This window comes from Podarcis vaucheri (assembly GCF_965113315.1).
Source record: "Podarcis vaucheri genome assembly, chromosome: 10".
Classification (NCBI taxonomy): domain Eukaryota; kingdom Metazoa; phylum Chordata; class Lepidosauria; order Squamata; family Lacertidae; genus Podarcis; species Podarcis vaucheri.
The window spans coordinates 67523144-67549050 of NC_138748.1; the positions used below are offsets into that span (position 1 = coordinate 67523144).

A 25907-nucleotide genomic window follows, 5' to 3' on the forward strand; every position below is an offset into this window, starting at 1 on the left:
TTTCCTCAACAATGAAAAAAAGGGGGGGTGGATTATTAAACTGTCCTTGTTGCAGCGACCTCTCACAGCACGGAAATAAGATGGCCAATCTGCTTGGTTCTGAAACAATCGGATTTCATGTGATGCAGAAAGTGGGAAGGGAGGGAGAAAATAGAACAATCAAATAGCGCAGCCACAGAAATATCCTTTGAAATAAATATGTTGGTGTTTAGTCGTTCAGTCGTGTCCGACTCTTCGTGACCCCATGGACCAGAGCATGCCAGGCACTCCTGTCTTCCACTGCCTCCCAGAGTTTGGTCAGACTAATGCTGGTAGCTTCGAGAACACTGTCCAACCATCTCGTCCTCTGTCGTCCCCTTCTCCTTGTGCCCTCCATCTTCCCCAACATCAGGGTCTTTTCCAGGGAGTCTTCTCTTCTCATGAGGTGGCCAAAGTATTGGAGCCTCAGTTTCAGGATCTGTCCTTCCAGTGAGCACTCAGGGCTGATTTCCTTCGGAATGGATAGGTTTGATCTTCTTGCAGTCCATGGGACTCTCAAGAGTCTCCTCCAGCACCATAATTCAAAAACATCAATTCTTCGACGATCAGCCTTCTTTATGGTCCAGCTCTCACTTCCATACATCACTTCTGGGAAAACCATAGCTTGAAGTATACGGACCTTTGTCGGCAAGGTGATGTCTCTGCTTTTTAAGATGCTGTCTAGGTTTGTCATTGCTTTTCTCCCAAGAAGCAGGCATCTTTTAATTTTGTGACTGCTGTCACCATCTGCAGTGATCATGGAGTCCATACAGTTTTTAAACACTGTGAGTGTTTGCTGTTTCGTTTTTTTTGTGTGTATTTCTTTATCCTCCAATTATTTGCCCACCCATTTTGTTCAAATTCACAGAATCCATTCCAGCATTCAAAACTCCAGAATTGCTCTCGGAATACACAATCCAAGCAGACCTGGACAGCTGTCAGAACCACAGAACAATTATTCGACAGAACTGAGGGGACCTCAGCACCCCAGACTAAGAATCTGCCTTCTTTAGAGATTCATAGATGTTTGGAAAAAGGCTGGAGAAACTTGAGGAAGGGACGCTGTTCCATTCTTAATCTGTACATTAACCATTTTTGAAAGCGCTCCCCAAAATAGCTCCCAGATCAAAACGGGAGTAGTAATGCAACCAACATATATAGCAGAAATAAGCAGAGCTGTCCCACTTAAATAGAGGAAATTCAGTGTGCTCTGTGCAAATATAATTGAGAGTCTGCACCACAGTTGACTTGAGATGGGAATCAAAGACATATTCACAGATTTGAGAAGCACCGATATTTCCAGTTTCACATTCTATTTACTTATTTATTTATCTATCTATGTATCTATTTATAGTGACATCAGTGTGACTATTTGAATTTGCGGTGAAATGATTTTTTTTTTAAAAAAAATCTCAGAATACAAAATCGGAGTACGTTAGAGCTACTGGCAGCTTCTGACTATCTTGACAATCTCTCACGGGAGATTTCAGGAGCTGATGGATACTATATTTAATTGCATGTCAAATATCAAAACTAGGCAAAACGCTACATACAAGGAGTGGAGGATTCTAGGTGCACAGTAGTCACTGGTGCCTTAGAAAAATAGAAAAATCCCCGTTACTGGCTGCTGAAGATGCGAGGGAGCAACTTTCTCACACAACCTGGAAAACCCGCTAGTGCCATAAGCACCTCCTCTGATCCAAAGATCATCTTCTCTGGGTGTCTCGACCAAAGGAAGTGATATGCCTAGCTGCTCAAGAGAGAGAGAGCCTTTTCAATGGTCATTCCCCGGTTCCTGAAATGCCCTCCCTAAAGAGACTTGCCTGCCATCTAAATTACGGCCCTTATTGTACCTGTTTAATTTTCACAGGCATTTAAAAGTCTTCAGATCTTTCAATGCTGTCTTTATGGTTTGCTGCATGTGGGTTCAATTTTACTGTGCTTGCTTGTTTTCTGCTTGCTTTAAAATATATATAGGTTTTTTAAAATAAAAATAAAAATTGCACCACTCACCACTCAGAAAATGTTAGTTATTAGTCATAGAATCATAGAGTCTGAAAGGACCTCGAGAGTCTAATAATAATAATAATAATAATAATAATAATAATTTTTACTTATACCCTGCCCATCGGGTACGTCTCCCCAGCCAATCCCCTGCAATACAGGAATATACAAATTTGAATAGTCAATATACAAATGCTGTTGGCAGACAAATAAATAAATAAAGCAGAAACTGTAGGAACAGCATCACACCGTAATCATCAAATACAGTCAGGTTTTAAAGAGCACTGAATATCAGTTGTTTCAGCTGCTTCATGCAATAAAATACTAAAGGCCAACACATGGTTAACTACTAAATACTGTCAAACATCAAATGCTGGAATGAAATATCCCCGAATGTTGAACCGATATATTTTAACACTTGGAAATACAAAGCAAATATTTGAGTGTGCAGAGAATATTTAACGTCAAAATTCGTGGAGGAGAAACTGTGACAGCTTCAAAAGGGCGTGATGGTATGCTTTCCCCCTTATTAATAGCCTCCAAGCGCATGCTGATCTTGCCAGGCCTCCGACCAACTCACCAAACCACATCTCATCTCATCTCATCTCTCGATGTCGTTGCTCCTAAACCTGCAGGCATGTTTAGACAAAGAGACCTTTCTTAACTGCATCCAAGCTGCTCATCATAACTTGAAGAAGCCCCAGGAGTAACAATTGGGTAGCATATGTAATACTGATAATTTCTTTAAAAAGGAAAGGCTGTAGAGCCTAAATTAGAATAACCAAAGAACCCACACAACTACACACCCCTTTAAACTGATATCCTGGTATTCTAAACACCCTGTCCAATATATATTTGTTACATATACTGAGTTGGGTCTGGGAAATAGACTGACCACAGGATGAATTATGAGTGTCATACACTTTGCGATGATCAAGATCGTCTATTTCCAAAGGCTCACCAGCTCAGTCAGAGTTTCGGGGTTGCAAATACGTAACAAAAGTAGGACTTGTCCACACTTCCACTGGGAAAACTCGCTGTTTACCACTGAATTGGAACAAATATCAACCGGGTTTTCTAAGGATTGACGTTTGATCTGATTCAGTGGCGAACAGCTGGTTTTCCTGGGGAAAGTTGCAGGGCAAACGAAAAACCTAGGCAGCATGGAACAAGCTGGAGTGTAGACAAGCACTTAATAAAGCTACATACATAGGAAGGGTTGATTGGTCCAAGCCCAACACAAAACACCATTTCAGGTGATGCATGACTTCAGCAAATCTTTCCCTGATGTGAAATGGCCAAAATTCCTAGGATCCCTATCTACGGATCCTTATATGACTGAGCAATCCCCTTGAATAGTGCGCTTTCCCTTTGCCCTACAGAGAAGACCTGTGGACACACTCAGGCCGTTGGTCCATCAAAGTCTGTATTGTCTACACTGACTGGCAGTCTTTCCCAGCCCTACTTGGAGGTGCTGGTGGGCTGAACTTGAGACCTTCTGCATGCAGGCAGACGCTCTACCACAGAGCTATGGCCTTTCCCCAAGAAGGAAGGCAGATTTAGCTCTCCTCATACATGCACATCCTTCATGGATCACTGCCTTGCCGTGGAGAAGGGGCTTGAATAACTCAGAGAAGCTATGAGCTATGCTGTGCAGGGCCACCCAAGATGGACAGGTCATACTGGAGAGTTTTGACTAAACGTGATCCACCTGGAGGCCACTCCAGTATCCCTGCCAAGAAAACTCCATGGACAAAAACAACAGGCATATAAAAGTTATGAAGCTGGAAGATGAGCCCCTCAGGTCAGAAGGCGTCCAACATGCTACTGAGGAAGAGCGGAGGACAAGTACAAGTAGATTCAGAGCTGATGAAGCGGCTGGGCCAAAACCGAAAGCTCGCTCAGTTACGGATGTGCCTGGAAGCGAAAGGAAAGTCCAATGCTGTAAAGAAAAATATTACATAGGAACCTGGAATGTAAGAACCACAAACCTTGGTAAGATGGATGTGGTCAAAAATGAGATGGCAAGAATAAATATTGACATCCTGGGCATCAGTGAACTAAAATGGTCTGAGGCTCAACATAAAAAAAAACCTAAGATCATGGCCACTGGTCCCATCACCTCCTGGCAAACAGAAGGGGAAGAAATGGAGGCAGTGAGAGATTTTACTTTCTTGGGTTCCATGAGAAGGGGGTGACAGAGGATGAGATGGTTGGACAGTGTTCTCAAAGCCACCAACATGAGTTTGACCAAACTGCAGGAGGCAGTGGAAGACAGGAGTGCCTGGTGTGCTCTGGTCCATGGGGTCACGAAGAGTCGGACACGACTAAACAACAGCAACATTCATGCACCCAGATTTCTCCCAAAAAATCTGACAAACTTTATACTGCAGTTGGTGAACACCTGGGTTTTAACAAATGGTTGTGCCGGAATCTCATCTCGTTTATCCTCAAGACCCCCATCTAAAGCTCAGATAAGAAAAGGAGGATTGATAGCGAGTGATGGGAAGCAGAAAGTAGCAGTGATAAGATTGTCATTTATGCAAAACGCGGGCCAAAAAAAGAGGGAGAGAAAGGTGGAAGAAGCAGCAATCTGTCCTTTGTCGCCGCTGCCCTCACAGCCCATGAGTTATAGCTTATGGCTTAGTAGCTAATGAAGATGAATGGATAAAACGGCACCTCTCTTTCCTATACAGCTCATATTTGGTATATGAATATTCATGGCGGTAGAGAGGGACGAGGTAATAGCAGGCGCCCTCAAAAGCACATGGTAGGGACCCACGGGACAAACACAAATCTTCTTGCCCAGTGGTTCCTAAACCTTTTCAGGCCACTTCCCCGTTGGTTCCAAAAACTCACCCAGGGCCAGATTTAGGTTTGATGAGGCCCTAAGCTACTGAGGGTACTTGAGGCCCTATATATGTCCAGTTGTCCTTTGTCAACAACAAATTGTCGCTGGTTTTTTTGTGTTGAATATATGCTATATGGTAATTTATGGACCTAATAGGTATCTAAAACCATTTGCACATAACAAAATATGTATTTTATCAAAATAATTGTTGAACTGAAATACAATTAAGAAGAAGTATATTAACAGTGAAATACTTTTAAATTTTTTTGGGGGGGGGCAAGAGAATGGTGCCTTAAGCTATAGCTTGTTTAGCTTGTACGTAAATCCAGCACTGAACTCATCCCTAGTGTCCTCTTACCCTATTACTCAGAACAATGATTTGCATGGCACACTAAGGAAGACAACACCACAGTAAAATTCAAAGCAGTAGCAGTTAATTGCACATTTGTTCAAAACCCAATTAAAACTATTTGATTCATTCCACAGAACTGGTGAACCAGATTTACAAAGAATACCAGGTTTGCAAAGTCTGAATGTCATTTATGTCTCCAGCGGCCCCTGCTACCTCAGTGCCTCTTAGCACCCCCACCCAACGTAATATCACCACCCGCAGGGTGTGGCACCACCCAGTTTCGGAACCATGGTTCTAGAACTTTGGCCTTCAACTTGGGATCGTGTCATTGACTCTCATTTGCAACATGCCATTGACAGCAGTAATTCCATCCATTCCATTTGTTCTGGACTATTTAAAAGAAAGCGAGAGAGAGAGAGAGAGAGAGAGAGAGAGAGAGAGAGAGAGAGAGAGAGAAGGAAAGTTTGGTGAAAGGGAGAGGAAGAGAAAACACACCACAGGATGAGCGTATATGGCGCAAAATGTTTGCTGCAATTCTGTGCACCCTTCCTGCGAGTTGCTGGCATCCCTCTGTCTCTAGAGACAGTGGAGTGCGCCTCTAGGGGTGAAGTCAAACCACTGCAGAATCGCAGCGCCTGCTGTGGCCGCAGAGGCCAGTATCTCATAACTGCCACCTCCCATGTTGCTTTTACTGCGCTAGCAACACTGGAATGACCTGCCTGGGGTTGCAGGCCTGAGCAGTACATATGGAGGTCCTAGGAAGCCCAGATGACAAGACCCCCCTCTCGGCCTCACTGTTGTGGTCCAAAGGAAAGCAGAGCAAGGCGTTTGGCAGCAGCTTGGCTGCAGGAACTGTCGGAAGGAGGCTTACAAAGGTGCCCTCCAACTGTCTTAGGGACTTCTCTCTGGATTTGCGCAGGATTAAACCCTTAACCTTTTCCTCTCCCAAATATGTTCCGCAAGGCAGCAGGTACTGGTTTCCCCTCAGGGTTTACTCCCGAATGCTTTCTCATGAATGATTATAGCCCCAAGCCAACGGAGGTTCGGGACCAGAGTTTTCCTTCCTTCCCAGGATGATGAGCCCCACCTGCTCCTACCTAGGAGTAAGTCCCATGAAACAGAGTGGGGGCACTACCGAGTAAACACACATAAGCGCAGGCTGCTCAGATGGACACCACATTTCAGGCTGGGCTTCCTTCTCCCCGAAAAGTTGAAAATGAAAGTTTGATCGTTGCGACAAGATGGCAAATCACAGCACTTTCCACCATAAGCTTCTTTAGTACCGACACAAAATAGCAAGAAGAAGTAAACATAAATCGAAGTTGAAGCTGTTATTATATTTATCCACTAAAATGCTGATGAGTTTCCACAAGGCTTTTATTTCTTTAAATTGTCACTGGTGTGTAGAGAGCTAAACTGAAGACCACTATGATCCACAGGACTGGCACTGTTCAAGGCACCACATAATACGTGTTCTGCGTTTGCAAGAAATCAGACTTTGTGTGTGGCAGCACCTGAACTTCGGAACTCCCTGCTCATTGACACCATAGAGGCAGTTTCACTGTACTCTTCTTGGTACCTGCTGAACACCTCTACATCTGCTATTCATTCATTTAATGACTTTTATATACTACTTGAATGGGAAAACCCCCTCAAAGTTGTTTGTGAAAATAATAAAATTGTGAGTAAAAACAAGTAAAACACTTAAAAAAAAAAACCTAAAATGAGGAATAAACTAAAGGCGCATTAGCATTCTAAGTATCTGGGTAAGTAAAGGTAAAGGGGCCCCTGACCATTAGGTCCAGTCGTGACCGACTCTGGGGTTGCGGCGCTCATTTCGCTTTATTGGCCAAGGGAGCCAGTGTTTGTCCGCAGACAGCTTCCGGGTCATGTGGCCAGCATGACTAAGCCGCTTCTGGCAAACCAGAGCAGCACACGGAAATGCCGTTTACCTTCCCGCTGGAGTGGTACCTAATTATCTACTTGCACTGGTGTGCTTTCGAACTGCTAGGTTGGCGGGAGTAGGGACCAAACAACGGGAGCTCACCCTGTTGCAGGGATTCGAACCGCCGACCTTCTGATCGGCAAGTCCTAGGCTCTGTGGTTTAACCCACAGCGCCACCCGCATCCCATAGTATCTGGGTAGGCCTGCCTAAACAAAAATGTTTTTGGCAGGCACCAAGAAGAGTCCAGTGAAGGTGCCAACCTGATATCAATAGGCAGCGAGTTCCAAAGACCAATTTCGTACAGAAGCAAAACGGGTATTATGTGGCCTCAGTAGCAGTGCTGGTTCCTTGTTGCCTCTTTAAGGTCAGAGCGAAACAAGATGAAGTCCCACTGCGAAACATGATCCAGAGTTTGCTAAACGGAAGAGGCTGTGCCTGTCCACAAGACTCTCTAATTGGAGAAGAAAAACGAGCACACAATTATTCCTGGAGTTAAAGGATGACCTCGCACGATAGCCACGCCACTCACCTGCTTATCAGACATGAGGTACAGATGCTTGTGATCCACGGAAAAAGCCATGTCCCGCAAGATTGGACCGGTATCCACCACCTGGACAATCTCATACTCGAGGGCACCTCTGATGGGTCCATCGACACGGATCTGCGAAAACCAAAAAAGGGAGACATAAGACAAAGGAACCATACGATATGATAATCTTTATTGTTATTGTCCCATACAGAACAATGAAATTGGAAAAAAAATCTACATCAGACATTCAAAAACCAACAAGCCTGCTATCCCAGCTATCCCAATCTGGTTAGCCCCTAAAAACTCTGATACCCCATAACTGAATACAATATACACACATAGAGACTCATTACACTGCATTTAAAACCAGATAGAAAGTGTTTCTCAGGCAGCTAGTCCTAGTCTTTATAACCCTGTACCTTCTTCCAGAAGCCAGAAGCTGAAAGAGATCATTTCCAGGGTGCGCACTATCCTGCACTATCTCTGCAGCTTTCTTGTGGCACCTGGAAGCATAGATTTGATCCAAGGTGGGAAGAGTGCACCCAGTTATTCTCTCTGCACTCTTTACAACCATATAAAGGGCAAAACTTGCATCAAGTTAGGACCAATGCCTAAGCCAATACCGCTCATCACCTGTAACCAATAAAGTTGTGGCCTTATTTAGCCCATTATCAATAATTGTGTCATGTGTCTTTATTTCCAGTGTGGGGGCCGGAACTCACCATGCAACTGCCTCCTGCTGGAACGAGTTCCACAGTTTAACCAAGCACTGTGTAAAGAAGGACTGAACCTTCCAACATTCATATATATGTCTTAGTCTTCAGCCTCAGTCACTCACACAGAGCCAACTGGCCAGGGTGAATAAAAATCAATGATTTTTTTTAATTAATTAAAAAATTGATTTTTTAAAAAATTTAAATCGGATTTTAATTTTTAAAAAAAAAAATTCTTTTGGAGGAAAATTCTTTCTAAATATAGTCTTCTATTTGTTACATTATAGTCCAAATGTTTGCTAAAACGCAGTCTAAGGTTGTTGTTTTTTTTTTAAAAAAATGTTTTAACCCCATCAGTTAACAAACATGGATACATATGTGTCAGGGAACTGACATCGGAGGAAAGGGAAGTGGTAAGGCTCCCAGAGACTGGGAGAGAGTCAACAGCCAAAGCAGGGACCAGCAGGGGGAGCGCCGGGTCTCTGGAGGAGGGTCTCAGTAATGCTGGGAGAGACGCAGCAGCCCAGGCAGGAAGCAGCAGGGGAGAGAAAGGGGTGAGAGACACTTCGAGCGAAAATAGCGGGGAAGTGTCAGAAGCAGCGGCAGGGAGACCCATGCTGCGCCGGAAGCTGCCACGTCGTGAGTCCAGGAGACGCGTTTCCGTTAAGGAACTTCTTTGCTGGAAGCGCTTCCGCAGACAGCCACTGTCAGACTCTACTAGTGACTAGAGCAGACATGTCTGAGGAGCTCTGTCACACACAGAGGTTTGTGGGGTCGCACAAACTCTGAAGGGGCACAATTTTAAGCACAAGCAGCTAACCATCCCCTGACAGCAGTCTGACAGTCTCTGTACGCTGCCTGTGCAGGAGAAAGCATCATGAGCAACCCAGTCGGAACCGGAGACGCAGGGGTTGGAGCTGGTCCAAGCTTGGAGGAAAGGTATCAAGCTCTGGAAGTCCAACTGGCGCTGCAGACGGCGAGGCTCGAGGAGAGAAGGGCTCAGGATGCTGACAAAAAGGGGAGAACCACTCAGTTCCCCAGAAAGGTACCAGGATTGGTGCAGAAGTTTGGGGGGGACCCCAAGGATTACCATGCCTTTAGGACTGAGATGCAATATGCCCTGAATGTGCAGTTTGATGAGTTCCCTGATGAGGAATCGCGAGTTGCGTTCGTAATTGGGCATCTTGAGAAGGGGGCGCGGGACTGGGTTCGACCCCTGATGGCAACGCACAACGATATCCTAAAGGACACTATGAAATTTTTTCGTGCAATGGATATCATGTTTTCCAGCGATATTGAGGAAGGGTTGGTACGCAGACAGCTAATGGCTTGCAAGCAGGGAAGCAGATCTGTCCGTGAGTACTGGACTGAATTTACCATGCTGATTCACAGATTGGGGTGGGATTTATCGGCGGCACCCATTCAGATGCTATTTGAAGAAGGTCTTTCTTCAGCTGTGAAAGATGAGCTGGCCAGGAGCCCCAGGGCGGGGTCTATGGATCAGCTGACCAAATCTGCGCTGACCATTGGAGCGCGCCAGGAGGCAAGAGCCTTGGAGAGGCGGGAAGGGAGAGGGGAACGTTGGAAGGAGTTACGCATTCCAGACATTCCTGAGCCAGCTTTCCCGCCGGCAGAGCCGATGGAAATCGGAACAGCCCGCGCGCGCGCAGTTTCAAAGCCCAGTGAGGGGGCGAAGAAGGAGGGAAAGGGAGCCCGGAAATGCTATCTCTGCCAACAGCCAGGCCACTTTGCCAGAGTCTGCCCCCAGAGGAAGGAATGGCAAGGGATGGTGGGAGCTGTTGAGGGGGAAGAGCAGGGAGAAACGGAGCAGGTAAAAGCCAACGCCTGGTTGCCAGCAGGGCACTGCAGCCGGGCCAAAGAGCAGTGAAAGTGCCCCTTCCCCAAGTGCCAGTGCCAGAAGCTCCTCGACCTGCTCTAGTGATTGAAGTGTCGCTAGAGCTGCAAAATGGACACCCCCTAAAAATAAAGGCGCTGTTGGACTCAGGCAGCTCCTGCAATTTCATGAGCAAGGAGTTTGCTGCTGAACACCAGATACAGACTATCCCTTTAAGCAACCCCCTGCAGGTGACCACGATTGATGGCAGGGAACTGTTGGGAGGAGGCGTCAGCTTGCAGACCATCCCAATGATAATGAGGGTGGCAAGGCACACAGAACTGATAGCGTTTAATGTGGCCACCTTGGGAGGCGCTCCCATTATTTTGGGAATGAGCTGGCTAGCCCTACATGATCCGCTGGTGGGCTGGCATCAAAGAGTGGTTTCCTTCGGTTCCGCACACTGCTTAGAACACTGCAGGGCGGAAAAGGGGTCAGCAGGGGCCCAAGCCACCCTAGCAGGGACGGAAGTGATGGAGAAGGGGAAGGTGCCACCACAGTATGCTGATCTCAGCGACGTGTTCAGCGAGAAGGAAGCGGACCAACTACCCCCGCATAGGCCCTTTGATTGCCAGATCAATTTACTCCCTGGAGCACAGCTTCCTGTAGGCAAGTTGTATGCCATGTCAGACAGGGAGATGCAGGAGTTGCGAGCGTTCATTGACAAGAACCTGAAAAGAGGCTTCATCAGAGAGTCCAAGGCAGCGGGGGGTAGCCCAGTGTTTTTTGTGGATAAAAAAAACACGGACAAGCCGAGGCTGGTATGTGACTTTCGGGCCCTAAATGCAGTGACAGAGCCGGCGGCTTTTCCTATGCCCAGGATTGATGATATTTTGACCAGGGTGCGAAAAGGAAAGATTTTTACAAAGCTGGACCTAAGGGGGGCGTACAACCTGATACGTATAAGGAAAGGGGATGAATGGAAGACCACCATGTTCACCCCTTTGGGGGCATTTGAATATCTCGTTATGCCTTTTGGATTACAAACAGGCTCCGCGTGTTTTCAAGCCTTTATGAACCATGTACTGGGGCCTTTGCTCTACAAGAATTGCGTGGCCTTCTTAGATGACGTGTTGGTGTATTCGGAGAATGAGGAGCAACATGTGAGAGACGTCAGAGAAGTGTTGAGCAGGCTGCAAGCCAACAGACTGTGGGTGAAACTGGAAAAGTGTCAGTTTCATACCAAGGAGGTGGAATTCCTGGGGTACCGCTTGTCAGACAAGGGGTTGGCCATGGACCCCGGCAAGGTTCAAGCGGTGCTGGAATGGAAAACACCCAAGACCAAGAAGGATGTGCAGAGGTTCCTAGGGTTTGGAAACTTTTATCGTAAGTTCATCCGAAACTTCGCCCACCTGACGGCGCCCATCACGGACTGTCTCAGCAGCAAAAAGAAGTTTGTTTGGACGGGGGAGGCGGAGCGAGCGTTTGAGGAACTGAAAAGGGCCTTCGCCTCTGACGAACAACTTCTACATGTGGATTTACAAAAAAAGCTGAGGGTCGAAACAGACGCTTCGGACAGAGCCATAGGGGCGGTGCTGCTTCTGCAGCCGGGGAAGGAGGGGTCAGAGTGGCGACCGTGTGCCTTCTTTTCGCGAAAGCTGAACAAATCTGAGAGAAACTACACGGTGTACGACCGGGAACTTCTTGCGATTTATGAGGCCTTCCGGAGATGGAGGCATCTACTAATTGGTGCACAACAGAAGGTGCAAGTGTGCACGGACCATAAGAATCTAGAGTATTGGAGAACTGCGCGAGTGCTCAACCAAAGGCAGTTGAGATGGGCCCAGGAGTTCTCCAAATTTAACTTTGAGATTTGTTACGTACCAGGCCCGGAGAACGTTAGGGCGGACGCTCTCTCACGCAAACCTGAATATTTGGAGGGAGAGGGTGCACCCGAAGAGACCCATGTTATTCCCGAGGACCGCTGGGTGTGTGGGGCGACTTTGGTGGGGCAAAGGGAACTGGTAGAGGGAACGGTGCAGGATGAATACGCCCAGGACAAACTCAGGGGTCTCAGGAGGGAGGGAGACAAACCCGGGGGTTTTGAGGAGAGAAACGGGGCGTTGTACTACAAGGGAGCGTTATACATACCTGAAGGGGAATTGAGGGAAAAGGTACTCAAGCAACTGCACGATAGCCCCACAGCAGGGCATTTTGGGCAACACAAAACCATGTGGCTGGTTACCAGGGAATTCTGGTGGCCCAAGGTCAGGGAAGATGTGCGTGAATATGTGAGAGGGTGTGACCGATGTCAACGAGCCAAGGGGGAGAGGCGGGCACCGGCAGGTTTATTAGAACCACTACCCACGCCGGAAAGACCATGGGAGGCAGTGGCAATAGATTTCATGACTGATCTGCCCAGGTCCAAAGGGAAGACAGCCATTATGGTTGTGGTAGACCTGTTAACCAAGATGGCCCACTTTATAGCCTGCTCACATGCGGTCACAGCAGAAGAAACCGCTAAATTGTTTGTGGAAAATGTGTTTAGGTTGCATGGTGCCCCCTTGAGGGTGGTTTCGGACCGAGGGAAACAATTTACTTCCAGGTTCTGGAGGAAGCTCATGAGCTTATTGCATGTAGAGGTGAATTTTTCCACTGCCCGTCATCCAGAAACCAATGGGCAGGCGGAAAGAGCTAATGGTGTCCTCCAGCAATATTTGAGGTGTTATGTGAATGACAGAGAGAATGATTGGGTGGAGAAGCTGGCGTTGGCAGAATTTGCCTATAACAATGCAGAGAACGTGTCCACGGGGATGAGCCCTTTTTTGGCCAATCACGGGTGTCATCCCCGAGCCTTCCCAGGGGGGGAGGGGGAGAACTGGAGCGTTCCTGCCGCAGAACAGTTCGTTGAAGAAATGGAAGCGATCCATCGCCAGCTCCAACTTAATTTAAACAGGGCGAAGGAGGAATATAAGAGGCAGGCAGACAAAACCAGAAGGGAAGGGGAAAGCATTAGGGTGGGGGACCAGGTGTGGCTGTCCACCCAAGGGTTACCATTTAAAGGAGGTTGTAAGAAGTTAAGACCTAAAAGACTGGGCCCATTTGAAGTCACGCAACAGGTCAACCCAGTGGCTTTCAGACTCCGGTTACCGAACCACATGAAGTTGCACCCAGTGTTCCACAGATCATTGCTGTCACCGTATATAGGGGACAGAGAGGGGAGGGTCAATAGGGGACCAGCTATGGAAGAAAAAGAACACAGCTACCATGTAGCGGAGATTCTCGATTCCAGGTGGAGGGGAGAGCAAGTAGAGTATTTGGTAATGTGGGAAGGGGAGCCGGAGTCGGAAAACACCTGGGTCAGGGCAGAGGAGGTAGATGACGAGGTTTTGATTGAAACTTTCCATCAGAGATTCCCTAGAAAACCCCAGCCAGTGGCGAGGTTCCGGAGGGAATACTTCGCCACCACCGACGACGAAGAAGAGTTGGAGGGGTTCGCTGATTCCGAGGTGGAAGAGGATTCAGCGAGTCGGAACGAAGACCGATGGAGGGAATTGTTCGAGACGTCGGAAGATGAAGAGGATTCTTTTAGGGGTTTCAGCTCCTCACCGCCCAGAGGAGAAAGTAGGGGCGGGGAAGAGGGGGGCCCTGGAGGGGAGGTGGATGTCAGGGAACTGACATCGGAGGAAAGGGAAGTGGTAAGGCTCCCAGAGACTGGGAGAGAGTCAACAGCCAAAGCAGGGACCAGCAGGGGGAGCGCCGGGTCTCTGGAGGAGGGTCTCAGTAATGCTGGGAGAGACGCAGCAGCCCAGGCAGGAAGCAGCAGGGGAGAGAAAGGGGTGAGAGACACTTCGAGCGAAAATAGCGGGGAAGTGTCAGAAGCAGCGGCAGGGAGACCCATGCTGTGCCGGAAGCTGCCACGTCGTGAGTCCAGGAGACGCGTTTCCGTTAAGGAACTTCTTTGCTGGAAGCGCTTCCGCAGACAGCCACTGTCAGACTCTACTAGTGACTAGAGCAGACATGTCTGAGGAGCTCTGTCACACACAGAGGTTTGTGGGGTCGCACAAACTCTGAAGGGGCACAATTTTAAGCACAAGCAGCTAACCATCCCCTGACAATATGCTATAATGTTATTGTTTTAGTTAAATAGTTTAACTGGTTATTAAGGAAATGATTATTTTCCTCCTTCCAATGAAGTACAGCAGAAAAGTTCTCCAAATATAAACAGTTAACTTATTAAACCTCACCGTAATTTCACAATCACCTGCCTATGTATTTATGGTAATAAAACTACTCTGAAAATTTATTATTCCAAAAATGAAACCTTCATACGGCTGTAAATATTAAGATTATACCAGCAAGAATGAGTCTTTCTGTAAAAGAAAGAAAGAAAGAAAGAAAGAAAGAAAGAAAGAAAGAAAGATTTAAATCAAGTCTTACTGACTAGTGATTTAAACCATGATTTAAACCAATTTGATTTAAATCAAATCCACCCTGCAACCAGTCTCCGCTTTCAAAGTCCCGCCCCATAGCCAATCTGGCAGCCCTGAAGGACCCTGACGTAAGGACATTAATTCCATCTCCCCTGAGCTCTCCCGCCACGCATTTCTATTCTGCCAGGAAGGCTGCTATTAAAAACAGCCGCCCGGCTCTCTGCAAAGGTCAGCCATCAGAGGTACCCTGCTGGCATCTGTTTGTTTGCTTGTTTGTTTGTTTGTTCGTATGCTATCTAGGGCTGGCGGTCGTATTTATACCCACTGAAGTATCAAGGCAATTAATATCCTCTCCCAGTAGCAAACAGATGCTTGTGTTCTAGCCTTCCAGCTTCGACCTGGCCCTGAATGATCTCCTTAATGAGCAAATAATACTATTAATCTTTAAAGGTGCAGGCGCCTTCGCTCTCCACCCCTCTCTAGGCTGGCCAAAGGATATTCCTCGCTAGGCTAGGCTAAGCTGACGGCAGGCAGCACAAACATCAAGGCAGGAAGAATTCCAGCAGCTCTGGGGTAATAGGGGAAATCCTTTGGGGGCAGACTTCCTAGAGCTTGAGACCGCAGCAGCCACCATCTGCTGTCATCATGGCCAAAAATGGCCAGGGAGAACGAAGGCTGTAGCTATAGATGGGACAGGGGAGAGATCCCAATTCAGTTTCCATGTAAAGTCAGAGCAAGCAAAGTCACACTTCCCAATGCAACACGCGGACCGAAACACAGCCATCCTTTCGAAACGTGTGCTTCTCTGAATTTTTACAGCGAAGTAAAATAAATAAATAAATAAATAAATAAATAAATAAATAAATAAATAAATAAATAAATTGGTGAAAATAACATGCCAGTGCAGTATACAGTGGTACCTCTGGATACGAACGGGATCCGTTCCGGAGCCCTGTTCACATCCTGAAGTAAACGTAAGACGCGACCACGCATCTACGCATGCGTGGGTCGCATTTTGCCACTTCTGCGCATGCGCGTGACGTCATTTTGAGTGCCTGCGCGTGCGCAAGAGGCAAAACCTGGATGTAACGCGCTCCGTTACTTCCGGGTCGCCGCAGAGCGCAACCTGAAAACATTCAACCCGAAGCTACTTCAACCCAAGGTATGACTCTATTAGGGGAAGCTGTAAAAATATGTATATTAGCCAAGGGGAAATACATTAAAAAATGGGGCACGTATTTAAGAGGTGCATTAATATGCTGGTGGGTTTTTTTCATGTGCTGATGAAGAGAAAGAGCACAAACTCATGTTGAGAACACTGCTGGGAGTTGTTTATGTTTGTTTTCCAACGTATTTCTTACCAATAAAGAATTCGGTGTGGCGCATGCAAATTTTCATTCTGAAAGCATGGCCCAGAAAAGAAAAGAAAAAGTTTGAGAACCGCTGGTTTAGAACATTTCTACAATGCTCTACAGCCATAAAGGCTCCCTCTGTCGTCCCCTTCTCCTTGTGCCCTCCATCTTTCCCAACATCAGGGTCTTTTCCAGGGAGTCTTCTCTTCTCATGAGGTGGCCAAAGTATTGGAGCCTCAGCTTCAGGATCTGTCCTTCCAGTGAGCACTCAGGGCTGATTTCCTTAAGAATTGATAGGTTTGATCTTCTTGCAGTCCCTGGGACTCTCTAGAGTCTCCTCCAGCACCATAATTCAAAAGCACCCATTCTTTAGCGATCAGTCTTCTTTATGGTCCAGCTCTCACTTCCATACATCACTACTGGGAAAACCATAGCTTTTACTATACGGACCTTTGTCGGCAAGGTGATGTCTCTGCTTGTCTCAGCAGATTACGTATGATCAAAACTAGACCGTCCCAACCCGCAGGTTTAGGAATCTAATAAAGAATGACAAGCGAAAGGGGCAGGGAAGGGAGAGGAAAATGGAAACTCAGGCACCAGCGTCTAAACCATCATAGAATTATAGAATTGTAGAGGAATGACCAGCTGGCACAGTTCAGGGCCAGGAGGTCCCTGATGGAGCTGTCTTCTCACAGCAAATCTGATGGAGTGAGCTCAGTTTTGCAGCTCTCCCACTGCTGGAATAAAGTGGGATGGGACTTTAAGTATCTCAAATGAATAAATAAGGTAAACAAGGTCCATGCCAAGAGCCTGGCAACACTGCCCAATAGGTGTGCCTCCCTATCTCTGCCCAAAGCCCCGGGCCTTATTCCCTTCCTTTCATAAATTAATCTCATTAGAAACTATCGGATTAAAGCAGTTGAAAGCTCTGTTTCGACACACATAATTTTACTTCAAGTCACTTGTGGAAACAACTCAGAGGTCGTGAAAGAAAGAAGGTTAACAACAGGAAGATGACTATCAAAAGCAGCAGAGATATGAGATGATCAGAGCCCCCTCTGAACTTGAAGCATGGGAAGTCCCAACAAAAAAATTACAATTTTGCAGAATATTTGCATTATTGGATACGTATATGTATAATTTGGAATATTTAATGTGATTGGATTGGATTGTTAGAATGGAAAACTTAATAAAAATGATTTTTAAAAGAAAAAAGAAAGTTTCGTTTCGACAAGGCGCAACTAGGCCTGGTGCTCAGCGCATCAATCCAGCCTGCCCTGAGCACAAGTCAGCCAGAGCATTACGACTGCAGAGATGCCTCCCTAATGTCTTATTGCTTTTCCAATATCGGTTTCCCTCCCCTAGTTTATGAATCTAATGTCCCCCAAAGGACGGGCCGTAACTCTTTGCTGGTTGCCATTCCCAAGGTGGCGAGAGGAAGCAGGTTCTGAGCATATGATCTAACACCAAGGCCGTTATATATGGGAGGCATTCCAGCTGTTCCATTGATTTGGGCTACATGATGTCGCTTTATTGATCCTGCTGATCGGGGAGGGCAGGCAACCATCAAGAGGCAAGGGGAGGGGGTCATTGGAAGCGACGCACCATCTTTCCCTCATTTACGCTCCTCCGTCCAGGCTTAATGGCCTGCTCTAATTTGTCTAATGTCTGCTAACAGCCAATCAATTGGCAATAAAACTCGGGCTGCGTCTTCGCTTGCAGGAGGCAGACGCAAGGGCGATTTGCAAATGCTGCAAAGTGAAGATCGCTGCCAAGGAAGATTCAGGGTTCTCCCCCCAAATCCCAAGTAATGTCTGGGCTAGAATTTGCAGCTGCTGCTATGAGGAGGAAGCCTTTATAGCAGGCATAGGCAAACTCGGCCCTCCAGATGTTTGGAGACTACAGTTCCCATCATCCCTGGGCACTGGTCCTGTTAGGGATGATGGGTGTAATTCCAAAACATCTGGAGGGCCAAGTTTGCCTATGCTTGCTTTATAGTAACTAATAAACACACAAGACGTAACCGGCTGTACTTTTAAATAAATAAGGTATACTATTCATTGTATCAAACTGTAGATTTCAATGGAAGTCTCACAATGTTCAATGGAAAAAACAGAAGACCCAGTAGATCCGTTCATTCTCTAGTCAGTTCATGCATAAGGTCCATACATGAATAAGTATCTATTCCACCTGTCTGTTCTTAGAGTCCAATAATCCATACAAAGGGTTGTTACAGTTCCACAAAATCCTTTCACAGAGTCTAAGACAAGGATTTCCGGAACATTCACAAAAGAAATTGTGGTGTAGAAAGTTGCAGGCTTTTTTGCAAGAAGCTCTGAGGCGTGCACCAACTAGAAACGAAGTGTGTTGGCCTTGAATCTTTTCCAGGCACAGACTTGTGTGAAAATCGAGATTGCACAGAACCAGCCTGATTCCATCATGAGTGCAAATCCTCCAAAATGCACCAGAATGGAGGGGCCTTGGGGTATCTCAAGGTATCATCTAGCGCTCAGTGGTGCTGACCCCCCCCCTCCAACACACAGCCAGGCTTGCCAGCCAACTTCCTTTCTCCACAACTAAAGAAAAAGAAGTTACAGATAGGTAGCCGTGTTGGTCTGCCATAGTCAAAATAAAAAAGTTCCTTCCAGTAGCACCTTAAAGACCAACTAAGTTAGCTCTTGGCATGAGCTTTCGTGTGCATGCACACTTCTTCAGATACCACTTCTTCTTATCTGAAGAAGTGTGCATGCACACGAAAGCTCATACCAAGAACTAACTTAGTTGGTCTTTAAGGTGCTACTGGAAGGAACTTTTTTATTTAAAGAAGAGGAGGAGGAGGAGGAGGAGGAGGAGGAGGAGGAGGAGGAGGAGTTTGGATCTGATATCCTGCTTTATCACTACCCAAAGGAGTCTCAAAGCGGCCAACATTCTCCTTTCCCTTCCTCCCCCACAACAAACACTCTGTGAGGTGAGTGGGGCTGAGAGACTTCAGAGAAGTGTGACTGGCCCAAGGTCATCCAGCAGCTGCATGTGGCGGAGCGGAGGCGCAAACCCGGTTCCCCAGATTACGAGTCCACCGCTCTTAATCACTACACCACACTGAAAGCAAGTCAATGTTTTAAAAATCCATATCAGCAGCACATACATCTCATTCTAATCCCAGCACAAGGCAGCAGCTGGAGAGGCGACCAGCAGGACACCTGGGAAGCTCTGCTATTGGCAAAGATGTAGGTTGTAATCCAAGGAAAGCATCGCCCAGCGACCCCTTTGTTAAGCCGGACACCCAACCGAGATGCAAAATTAGGTCAAAGCAAGGCCTCTGTGTAAATCAAAGGGCTGGAGCGTTGCTGATCCTTTCCGGCACACTGTATAGATTGCACACACATGGACTCACGCAGGGAGAAAGTTCAAGTAGGTCACTGCTTTCCTGGAAACACCTAAGGTAGAAGCCGCAGTACAAAGGACCTCCCTCTCCGCGTCCTCACCGTATGCCAGCCAATCAACAACGTCCTCTGGGTGGCTCACAACTGTGCAAACCACAAAGCTGAATCAATCTATGCAGAAAGGGACCGACCACAGCAGCCAGCATATAACCATCATAAGGCAACATGAAAACAGAGCCATAACCCAGCCAGCGAGGAAAACAAAATAGTTCAAAAACTGGAAAGCATTTTTTTAAACCCTAGTTGTTCAAAGGTCTGGGGAAATAATAATAATAATGTCTTCACCTAGCATGGAACATATCTTCTTCTTTTATTTTTGGGCTATCACTTGTAGCCAAAGCATAAGCAACAGGTGAGCCTCTCTGGACAAAGTGTCCTATAACCGGGGAGCCACCACCAAGAAGGCCCTGCGCATATGTCTAATGTTTGGCCTGTCCATAATCAATAAGCCACCTCTCAAATAAACCTCTCCTGAACATGTAATATACTGTACTTGAGTCAATGTAAAAGTATACCCTCCCATCACTAAGACCCTTCTCTGTGTTCCTCTGCCATCAGCAGTGTGCGTGAGAGAGACGCTGAGGGATAGGGCCTTTTCAGTTGTGGTGCCCAAATTATGTAAAAGCCTCCCTAGATAGGTGACTGTGGGCCCAAGACTGTCAGCTTTTAGACACTGTGAAAAATTGTTTTTTAGAACCACTGCCTCCTTGAAATATTTCAGTCTGAAGCAATTTATTTATTTGGATGCCTTTTCCCCCACGATGTTCTTGTTTTGTCTACTGTGAGTCACCAAAGACAGAATGTGAATGAATAAACTAAACTATTAGCATTATTATTTCACATCTAGACAGTGCTTCATTTGATAAATGGACATGTCTGCTCTGTTCTGTCCAAAGGACTGAGCTAAAATGCAGCTCGTTCTTCACAAAACTTTTCACTGTTTTTTGGGCGATGCAAACAGAGTGGGGGGCATGCACAGCACAGTCCCATCCTCTCTCGGAAAGCACTTTGCCAAAGAGGGAGGGGCAACGGATGTGAATTGGGACCGGTAGGGCAGATGGCAGGGAGATTGACAGTAGGTGGCGCCAGAGCCCATGAGAGGAACAAGAGCCATTGGCAGGCAGAGCCAACTAATTCTGATTATAATTCTGGCCGTATCCCATTCCCTGTTGAGTTCTACGAAGCCAGCACAAAAAGCCCCTGGTTTCTCCAGAATGTCTCTGGGGCCTCTGCCAGGGCCCTGAAACACAACTGGGGAATTAAGGTGAATGGAGGTTTGCCCTCCTAGGTGTGTGACATCATACTGGGTTCATAAGGAAAGGGTTAACTAATTGTAAAATGACTAACCAATGGGAACCCAAGGGGAGGAGTTAGAGTTATGAGTTAGGGTGGTTGAGAAATCAGCCTGGAGTTAGAGAGGAGATGGGGAAGATAAGTCCGTGGGTTGGGCTAGTCTGATGGGAGAGAGTGAGAGAATCTGTTAAGAGGAGTCAGTCAAACAGTTGATATAATCAGTCAGAAGGTATTAGGAAGGAATAGGCCGGTAAAGAAACTAAAGTTAAGAAACTGACAGGAATATTATCGGAGAAACCATAAACTTGTTAAGGCTTATGAAATAAACTTGTTTATTTGGTTCAATTTAAACAACAGTCTGGACTCAGTGTTTAAAGTTAAAGTATAGTTAAAGCTATGGTATTCCCAGTAGTGATGTATGGAAGTGAGAGCTGGACCATAAAGAAGGCTGATCGCCGAAGAATGGATGCTTTTGAATTCTGGTGCTGGAGGAGACTCTTGAAAGTCCCATGGACTGCAAGAAGATCAGACCTATCCATTCTGAAGGAAATCAGCCCTGAGTGCTTACTGGAAGGACAGATCCTGAAGCTGAGGCTCCAAGACTTTGGCCACCTCATGAGAAGAGAAGACTCCCTGGAAAAGACCCTGATGTTGGGAAAGATGGAGGGCACAGGGAGAAGGGGACGACAGAGGATGAGATGGTGGGACAGTGTTCTCGAAGCTACCAGTATGAGTTTGACCAAACTGCAGGAGGCAGTGGAAGACAGAAGTGCCTGGCGTGCTCTGGTCCAGGGGGTCACGAAGAGTTGGACACGACTAAATGTCTAAACAACAACAACAACAACAACGGGTTGCTGGCAGCAGGGAAGTGAGCACAGTGGTGGCACAGGGATCAATAGACCATTAAACGTCCGGGGACCCTATGTGGTTGCCACAAGGGCCTTCATGTACAGTGGTACCTTGGGTTACATACGCTTCAGGTTAGACTCTGCTAACCCAGAAATAGTGCTTCAGGTTAAGAACTTTGCTTCAGGATAAGAACAGAAATCGTGCTCCGGCGGCGCAGCGGCAGCAGGACGCCCCATTTGCTAAAGTGGTGCTTCAGGTTAAGAACAGTTTCAGGTTAAGAACGGACCTCCAGAACGAATTAAGTACTTAACCCGAGGTACCACTGTACTGGGGATATCCCCATGGACACAACCCACGAGGAATTTCTTATGCACAAGGAGAGCTCTTGCTCATCTCAGCAAGTTCCCAGGGGAGAACATCCTGGGCTTACCTCCCATTTCACCAGGCTCAGAGTCCTGTACCATGAAGGCCAGCGATAGTCTTGGGCCGCCGGCCACGGTGGGAGGTGATTCAATTCACCTCCATTTCATCTCTCCTCTGAGTGAGGGCCCTCCGCGCCAAGCCCACACAACAATCACATTCCCCAGTCAATTGACAGATGACATAATTTTTGAAATCTTGGTTTACACACACTCCCACCGCGCTGGCTGATTGATAAATTAGACACTTACAAGGCTTGTGCTAATCAATGGGAAGCGTTCGTTTGTAGCAACAAGAGGCAAGCTCGGGAGAGCTCATTTTTCAAGGTAACAGCCTGCCAAGAGCAAGCATTCAGCGCGCAAGGGGCCCTGCCAAGGCATCCATTAGCCGAGGCTGGGCTCACTCCAGAAGCAGCCGGCCTCTGCCAGGAGGAGCAGGCCCTACCCTTCCTGGGGGGTTGTGACATTGGGCAATGGAGTTCCACCTTCGACGGAGCTTTGCACACAGTGTCCTGCAGGAATGCAAAGAATGTCAGTGGCTGTGGATTCTCTGCACTGAGCTTCTAAGGTATTATAATCACAGAATAGTAGACTTGCAGAGCTGGAAGAGACCCGAAGCATCCTCTAGGCCCAACTCCCTACAACGCAGGAATCCCAGCTAAAGCATCCCTGACAGACGGCCATCCAACCTCTGCTTAAAGACCTCCATGGAAGGGGAGTCCATAACCTTCTGAGGGCATCTGTTCCACCATCAAATAGCTCTTAAGGTAAAGGTAAAGGGACCCCTGACCGTTAGGTCCAGTCGTGACCGACTCTGGGGTTGCGGCGCTCATGTCGCTTTACTGGCCAAGGGAGCCGGTGTACAGCTTCCGGGTCATGTGGCCAGCATGACTAAGATACTTCTGGCGAACCAGAGCAGTGCACGGAAATGCCATTTACCTTCCCACCGGAGTGGTACCTATTTATCTACTTGCACTTTGACGTGCTTTCGAACTGCTAGGTTGGCAGGAGCAGGGACCGAGCAACGGGAGCTCACCCCGTCAAGGGGATTCGAACCACCGACCTTCTGATCGGCAAGTCCTAGGCTCTGTGGTTTAACCGACAGCGCCACCCGTGCTCTTACTATAGAATATAATTTAAAGCACGCCCAATGGTCATTTAAACTGCATGATGGGGACTGTGATTTTTTACTCACAGAGCCTCATTTCCATACACCCTTCATTCCCAGGATTCGTTTGTTTGCTTTCCCCTGCTTCAGAGGGTAGGACCCGAACAAGGGTTTCAAGTTACAAGAAAGGAGATTCCGACTAAACATCAGGAAGAACTTTCTGACAGTAAGAGCTGCTCGACAGAAGGAGCGTCTCCACCCCCATTGTTCTGCCCGGACACTGAGGTCCAGCGCCGAGGGCCTTCTGGCAGTTCCCTCACTGTGAGAGGCAAAGCTACAGGGAACCAGGCAGAGGGCCTTCTCGGTGGTGGCACCCACCCTGTGGAACGCCCTCCCATCAGATGTCAAGGAAATAAACAACTACTCTACTTTTAAAAGACATCTGAAGGCAGTTTTTCATGTTTAATGCTGTATTGTGTTTTTAATATTTGATTGGGAGCAGCCCAGAGTGGGTGGGGTATAAATAATAAGCTGTTGTTGTTGTTGTTGTTGTTATAAATTCTTCTTCTTCTTCTTCTTCTTCGCATTCTGTTTGCTACAGCCTCAGTTTTGCCTGTTAGGGATCAACTGCTTGCTTAGGCACCCAGAAACAAAGATCAGGACCCTGCCTGAGAGAGCTGGAGAATTCATTCCTAATCTTTCCTATCAGGAAGCCCTAGCTTGTTTAGCGACACTTTCATCCACATAAACACATGTGAGAATCTGTCCGCATGTGCTGCTGACTGCATGAGGACGCATATGACGTGATGCTTGGAAACTGTACTTGCAGCGAATCACTTGCAAAGCTGGCAGGCCAGACACTGTTCTTCAGTTGGGGATGAGATCATGCCTGCCTCATGCACACGGAATGCAATGATGACCTCCTGGGATCTGGAGGGGGGGGGATGACTCCAGAGAAGTGTAGCAGGCCTTGCCACAAAGGGGTCTTTGACTGACTGGTGTGTGTCTTCAGGGAAACAGGACTGAAGGCTTTTTGAGATCACCACAATTGCCCAAGCAATGCACAGCCACTTGAAAAGAAGCTAGCCGGACTGCAGCAGACAGATGTACATGCTCAGACTGAGAGTCAGTGGGCACTCAAAGAGAAACAGCTCTCCTCTTTGAATCACACACAAACAAACACACACAAACACCACACATGGATGAACTATTGGAAAACTGAACTCAATTGCCTACCGGAACTCTTTGGCATGCATAGTCTGCAGTGTTTGGCTTGTGTTGCTTTATGTTACAGAGTAGACTTTGCTGGTTGCAATCGCTAGGACTTGAATTGTTAGAAAATAACAAGGTTGTTTATTATAGAACCGTAACAGGGCAGCGTTGGAAGGGACTGCAAGGCCCATCTAATCCAACCCCCATGGAATCACAGTTAAATAACCCCAGTCAGATGACCATCCAAGCTATCTTTAAAAACTTCCAGGGAAGCCCAGTACTCCATTTCACTGTCGAACAACTCATAGGGGTTGTCCACATTTCTGCTTAAAAACATATGGGTCCAAGTGGTTTTCTGCTTGACCCACACTTTCTAGGCATGAGCCCAAGCAGTTCCCCCCTTGCCTTGCTCCTTTCCAAGGGAAAACCCACTCTCTAGTGCTCAATCAGAGCAAGCACCAATCCAGAGAAAACCTAAATTGTCGTTTGCTCCAACTGAACGCTAAAGAATGGTTTTCCCCAATCACAAAGCAATGGGATAAGAGGAAGCCCTTACTGTCAGAAAGTTCTTCCTCATGCTTAGTGGTAATCCCTCTTCTTGTAGTTTGAATCCATTACTTCAGGTCCTACTCTCTGGAGCAGCAGAAAACAAGCTTGCTCCATCTTGCATGTGAGAAGCCATTCAGATCTTTGAAGATGCTGTCATATCACCTCTCAGTCTCTTTTCCAGACTAAACATCCCAAACTCCCTCAATCTTTCCTCACAGGGCTTGGTTTCCAGACCCTTGATCATCTTGGTTGCCCTCCTCTGTACACCTTCCAGTTTGTCAATATTCTTCTTACATTGTGGCACTCAGAACCGGACACACTATGCCAGGTGCGGTCTGACCAAGGCAACATAGAGTGGGATTATTACTTCCCTTGACCTGGACACTAGACTTCTGTTGATGAAGCTCCGAATAGCATTAGCTTTTTTTGCTGCTGCATCACACTGTTGACTCATGTTAAACTTGGGTTCTGTGAAGACCAATTGTTTTTGGTCACATGTACTGCTGACAAGTCAGCGGTCCCCTATCCTATATTTCTGCATCTAATTCCTTAGAATAAAAACGCCATTACTATAGGAAGTGCCTAACTTCAATAGGAGTGTGTGTAAACCAAGTTTGTAGATCTAACTTAACAAATCTAGAGAAGATTAGGGCAGCTATGTTTTCTCCTTTCTTCTCAGAGGATGGATCCCAGGTGATCTCTCATCTTGAGATCCCACAGAGAAGTGTAGGAGGAGGAAGTTGTAAACAGGTTTCAAACTAAGATGTACCTATCTAAACATCAAAGAGGTAGGGAGGTCAGCCGAGCAGTTAACTTGGGATAGTCTGGAATAGTCTAGGAATCTGAAGGTTCTTAACTCTATCTGACTCAACCACACAAATCCCTCTTTTGAAATCTGTGCTGTGCCCAAACTTTCAAAAAGAAAATCACAATTTCTGTACTCATCATAGAGAATAGGGAGGCATCTGAAAATACAAGAGTGCAGGAGCACTCATGAATGCA

General features: G+C 46.8%; 1 protein-coding gene across 4 annotated transcripts in view; it reads right to left on the bottom strand.

The window, feature by feature from the left end:
* PLXNA4 (plexin A4) overlaps nt 1-25907 on the bottom strand; it is a 604081-nt gene that overhangs the window by 264922 nt on the left and 313252 nt on the right. For 3 of the 4 annotated variants that reach the window (XM_082238689.1, XM_082238692.1, XM_082238690.1), the window contains one exon: nt 7701-7832. In XM_082238689.1, coding sequence (XP_082094815.1) covers nt 7701-7832 — 132 coding nt within the window. Of the gene's footprint in view, nt 1-7700; nt 7833-19426; nt 19560-25907 lie in introns of those variants that run through there. The other variant, XM_082238691.1, reaches the window with a different exon arrangement.